General features: G+C 40.3%; 1 protein-coding gene across 1 annotated transcript; it reads right to left on the bottom strand.

Moving 5' to 3' along the window:
• Positions 1 to 2,141: 2,141 nt before the first annotated feature.
• On the bottom strand, positions 2,142 to 3,206 carry LOC112504143. The gene has a single exon (XM_025108095.1). It carries the CDS (start codon positions 3,204 to 3,206, stop codon positions 2,142 to 2,144), a length of 1,065 nt encoding a protein of 354 aa, XP_024963863.1.
• Positions 3,207 to 5,242: the final 2,036 nt, after the last annotated feature.

The following is a 5,242-nucleotide window of genomic DNA, read 5'->3' on the forward strand; positions in this document are numbered from 1 at the left end:
TTCACACATATGTAGACAGGTTTGTAATCACTGAATACCGCTTCAGATCACGTACTCGCCAGTCTCTAATCTTCAGTTTCAGTCTTCGACGTTCGCTGAAGGTTCTTTGGTGTGAGTGTTGTCTTCTTGAAGTATTGCTGTCTTTGATGAATTTACAAAGCAAGTTCTTCAGTGATCACTGAACATACTTAGTGATGATCGTTGGAACTGAAAATACAGAAACACAAATACAACGTGAAAGGGAAAAAGGGATTATCATCAAATCACTGAGAGAGAGGATCAACAATATCCAATCAATGGCTTGTCCGAACTTTAGTCTATCCGGACAAGGCTTCTTGCGTATTTTTAATCCTGAGTTTGACCTTTGACTATCTTTGATATGTTATCCAGTCATATGGTTGTCCGGAGATGAGCTAATCCGAACAAAGCCTCATTCGTATTGAGTGTATTCTTTAAGTGTTATTGAGTTTGTTCCTTGTGTTGTATCTAGACAAGTCATTGTCCGATGACACTCCAATCCATACAAAGCATTGTTCTATGAGGGGATGCCTTGATGCATAAGCAATGACCTTGTCATTTTGCATCAGCACACATCCCAAGCCTTGGTGTGACACATCGCAGTATACCACAAAATTCTCCGTACCTTCTGGTAACGCTAAGATTGGTGCATGATTATGCTTGAGCAATTGGAATGCTTCTTCTTGCTTTTCTCCCCACATGAACTCCTTATCCTTCTGGGTTAATGCCGTTAGTGGTTGTGCGATCTTGTAAAAATTTGAAATAAAACGGCGATAATAACCTACTAAACCGAGAAATTGACGAATTTCTGTCGGGGTCCTTGGGGCTTCCCACTTCTTTATAGCCTCAACTTTGGCCGGATCAACATGAATTCCCTTCTCATTTACCACATGACCAAGGAAGTGCACCTCACGAATCCAAAATTCGCGTTTGGAGAACTTGTCATACAATTTCTCATCCCTTAACAGCTCAAATATCAACTTTAAGTGTTGTTCATGCTCCTCCTTGTTTTGCGAATAGATCAGTATGTCATCTATGAATACAATCACGAACTTATCCAAATATGGCCTACATACTCTACTCATTAAATCCATGAAAACTGCTGGCGCGTTAGTTAACCCAAAGGGCATAACTAAGAATTCATAATGACCATAACAAGTTCTGAGCGCCGTCTTAGGAATATCTACCACACGGACCCTCATTTGATGGTATCCGGATCGAAGATCGATCTTTGAAAAGTAAGTGGCACCTTGAAGTTGATCGAACAAGTCATCGATTCGGGGAAGGGGATATCGGTTCTTGATGGTCAGCTTATTGAGTTCCCTATAATTGATGCACATCTAAAGGGATCCGTCTTTCTTGTTAACAAATAGTACTGGAGCTCCACAGGGTGAATAGCTGGGTCTGATGAATCTTTGGTCGAGTAGCTCCTTAAGTTGTTCTGACAATTCTTTCATTTCTGATGGTGCCAAATGATAAGGTCATTTGGCTATGGGCGCTGCTCCAAGAATTAAGTCAATGTGGCATTCGACTTGCCGTAACGGGGGTAATCCTGGCAGCTCATCAGGAAATACCTCGGGAAAATCCTGAACTATGGGAAAATCCTGGATGCGTTTCTCTTCGATTCCCTTATCCACAATGTGAGCCATAAATGTGACATATTCCTTTTTCAAGTATTTCCGCATTTTCATACATGTTACTAACTTGAAATTTCTCTGGGACTTCTCTCTATGCACCACGAGCGTTTCACTTCCTTTTAAAATTCGGATGGTCATCTCAGAACAACATATCTCGGCTCAATTTTTGGATAGCCAATCCATACCCACAACTACATCAACGCTTCCTAATCTGATTGGAATAAGGTCTATGCTAAAGTCTTGTTCGGCTAAACATAAGGTACAATTCGTGATTACGTCTCTAGTCCTAACTTCCTGTCCATTAGCAAACTCGATAACGAAATCTTCTTTCAGTTTTTGCGACTTTAAACTAATCTTTGGTCTAAATTCTAGTGACATGAAGCTCCTATCTGCTCCAGAATCAAATAATACGGATGCGTAAAGATTGTGCAGGAGGAATGTACCTGTGACCACGTTAGAGTCTTGTCTGGCTTCTTCTACCCCAATCTAAAACGCTCGACCTCGTGCTTGGCCTCCTTGATTTCCTTGGTTGACTGGTCGTGCTGGGTTAGTAACTGGCCCTCGGTTCAGTCTCGGGTATGCATTCCTAAAGTGATCCGGGCTTCCGCACTCATGGCATGTTCGTCTCCTTCCGTTCCTACAATCTTTAGCGAAATGACCTTCTTTGTTGGATTTGAGACAGATGATGCATCTCCCGCCATGGTGATTATTGCACTTGTCACACCTAGGGTAAGCTCCCTTGTCCTTTTCTGCTGTCTGTGTCTGAGCCCCAAAGTTTTTTATCACTTTTTGGGCCTTACCGCCCCTCTCGCTGAAGTTCTTTCTCACGGACACCTCCATTCTTCTCTTACCCTTGACTTTATCATTTGCAAATGATCCTGACCGAATAGCATTGTTGGTGAGTTTTGTCGCTAAGTTCACAGCTTCCTGAAGTGTTTTTGGATTGGCCGAAGTCACATTCCCCCAAATTTCTGGAGCTAAACCCCAGACATAACGGTCAATTCGGTTCTCTTCAGATGACACCAAATGTGGCACCAGTTTTGCCAGCTTATGAAAGCGAGCAGTGTATGACTCTACATCACTTCCCTTCATTTTGTGATTCCACAGTTCTGCTTCTAACTTCTGGATCTCGCTCCTCAGACAGTACTCTTCCTTGAGTAATTTCTTGAATTCTTCCCACGTAAGTCTGTTGGTTGCTTCCCGACCTCGGGTTTGTATCTGGGTATTCCACCACGTTAATGCTCGTCCTTGCAGTAAACAAGCTGCAAACTCCACTTTGCTTCCTTCAGCACATATACGGATATGAAGGACGGACTCCATTCCTTCAATCCAAGCAAGTAATCCCACGGCTCCTTCTGTCCCATGAAATTCTTTTGGGTTGCAAGCCCTAAAGCCTTTATACGTGCAGTCTCTATTTGCTGTTGTACCTTGGTTGTTTGCTTGGTTAGCGTTCAAGCCTACTGCTACTTGGCTAACTATATTAGGAAGGGCCGCCAAAATTTGCTCGGACACAAGTCTCGCAATTTCGGGATCTTCTCTTCTTGGAGGCATATTTCTAACGCACAAATTTTAAATCAAAGTTCGGTTATTTTTACTGTTTATCACTGTATCTACTTTATTGAATTATGCATGGCATAATTCAATCATCTAAACATGGCTCTATGGCAATATATAATAACTTGTAATAATAAAGGCATTCAATCATTAATCAACATAATTTAACCAAAATAAAAACCCATATCATCCGTAAAGAAAATAAAGACGTGCAACAAAAAGAAAGATATTGTTCACAAGTCATGGCTACATGCCCCAAAAGAAGATTCTATGTTCGATCTATCAAAAGCTTAATAAAGTAGAGTCTCAAAGCGCATTAGACTCCAAACAAGTAATCCCATCACCATCACCAAAACTCCCGCTAACACCGCCAAGTAGATATATAACCTTCTACTCGCTCCCTAGCAGTGTTAATCAACTCCAACGAACGATCCATCACATTGTCTTGTGTGCCTAGAGCCATAATCACCCCATCGGCAAAGTGTCGATGATGATGCAACCTAAGTTCACACATCTTTAGGTCTTGGGCGATGCCCAAAACCCATAGGTTCTCTAAGGTGGTCATGCCCGGAGAGCGCTTCGACGTGGCCCTGGTAGTAGATGGGGCCGTCACACTATGGGTACGCAACTGGGATGACTCCCTCCCAACTCCAGAAGAGGCAGAGAAAGACACCCTTACGGGCGGAGGAATGCTCTTTCGGGCGGAAACACGAGGTATGGCAGGTAGAGTCTCATAGCAATAGAGTATAAATAACACCACCATACATTAAAATTTCATTACATCACAATCCAGCGTTTACATTCCCAAAACGACAAGTTTATAAATTAAAAAAAAATTCGAAGGTGATGTTTGAAACGCGGCTTCTTTTAAATGCCACCATGTGCCTTTCTTACCCCTGAAAAGCACGTTTAAACAAGTGTCAACTACAAGAGTTGGTGAGTTCACAGGTTTTCAATGTACAACAAATCTTTATGCAATATTTAGTTCGAGTAAGTATTTTACTTACTCGCAACAGCTTTCATACGTGTAGCACTTTTAACAAGGCACAATGTACTCCAAGTAATTTTTAAGTGTTGAGCCACTACTAAACCTGCAACAACTACGCCCTTTATACCGAACTACCTCAGTGGTGGTGTTTAAACCACATGTGCAGAACCCGTGTTTTAGTTAAATGCACTCCTACTCGTCAGTAAAAGGTGGGATTGTCAATCCAAATAGCGCTATCCATTAAACCATCGGCTCATACGAGTTAATAAGTAGTGTAACCAAGTGGGACTTTTTAATTAACCCAAACAMAATTTTTACTAGCRYACATGGTGTTAGTGCTYRTATKCACAATTTCATTTCAATGCATTTTTCATATAATCAATTTGTATCCATGATTTAAACACATTGTATATTTCATACAAACATCAACTACTTTTATACATGCTTTTCCCCCAATAACGATGGATTTAAAAAGGGGTCGTGAATACTCACCTTTTCTTTCACGGAGGAGATGGTTGAGTGAACAAATGGTATGTCTTGGTAAAGTCCTTTTAGTGAATCCCTATAGAAAAAGAACGGTTGTCAAACTCTTAAAGGCTAAGGTTACTATTCTACCTTTACGTCTTATAAATGCCTCTTTATGTTCTTAAGAATAAAAATCAAGTTTTAAGCACTTTATATGCTTATTATAGGGTTTATGGTTAAAGAGTACAATCTTTAGTGGTTTTAGGAAATCATGCATGCTGACAGAATCTTTGTGACTCAGTAAGGTCCATGGTTCACCCTCATCCAAGAAGTATATTTTTCCAAAATTTTTATATGTTTTATTATACTGAGTTAGGATCATTATGACCAAAAATCATGATTTTTGGATGTTAGGTTCAAGATTAGAGCTAAAATGTTATATTCAAGTTTCTCCATTTACTTAGCTTTATTGTAATTAGTTTAGCTTTATTTTCCTTAGTATAAATAGTCTTTCCTTTGTAATTGTAATTACACACAATTGATTACGTCATTAATGCTAAAAAGGTGATTTGACAGCCAA

Source organism: Cynara cardunculus, unplaced genomic scaffold (assembly GCF_001531365.2).
Source record: "Cynara cardunculus var. scolymus isolate 2C unplaced genomic scaffold, CcrdV1 Un_Scaffold_4770, whole genome shotgun sequence".
Classification (NCBI taxonomy): Eukaryota; Viridiplantae; Streptophyta; class Magnoliopsida; order Asterales; family Asteraceae; genus Cynara; species Cynara cardunculus.

Bases quoted from the DNA above. Each gene is read 5' to 3' on its own strand.
- LOC112504143 (XM_025108095.1), bottom strand. From the start codon at position 3,206: ATGCCTCCAAGAAGAGAAGATCCCGAAATTGCGAGACTTGTGTCCGAG.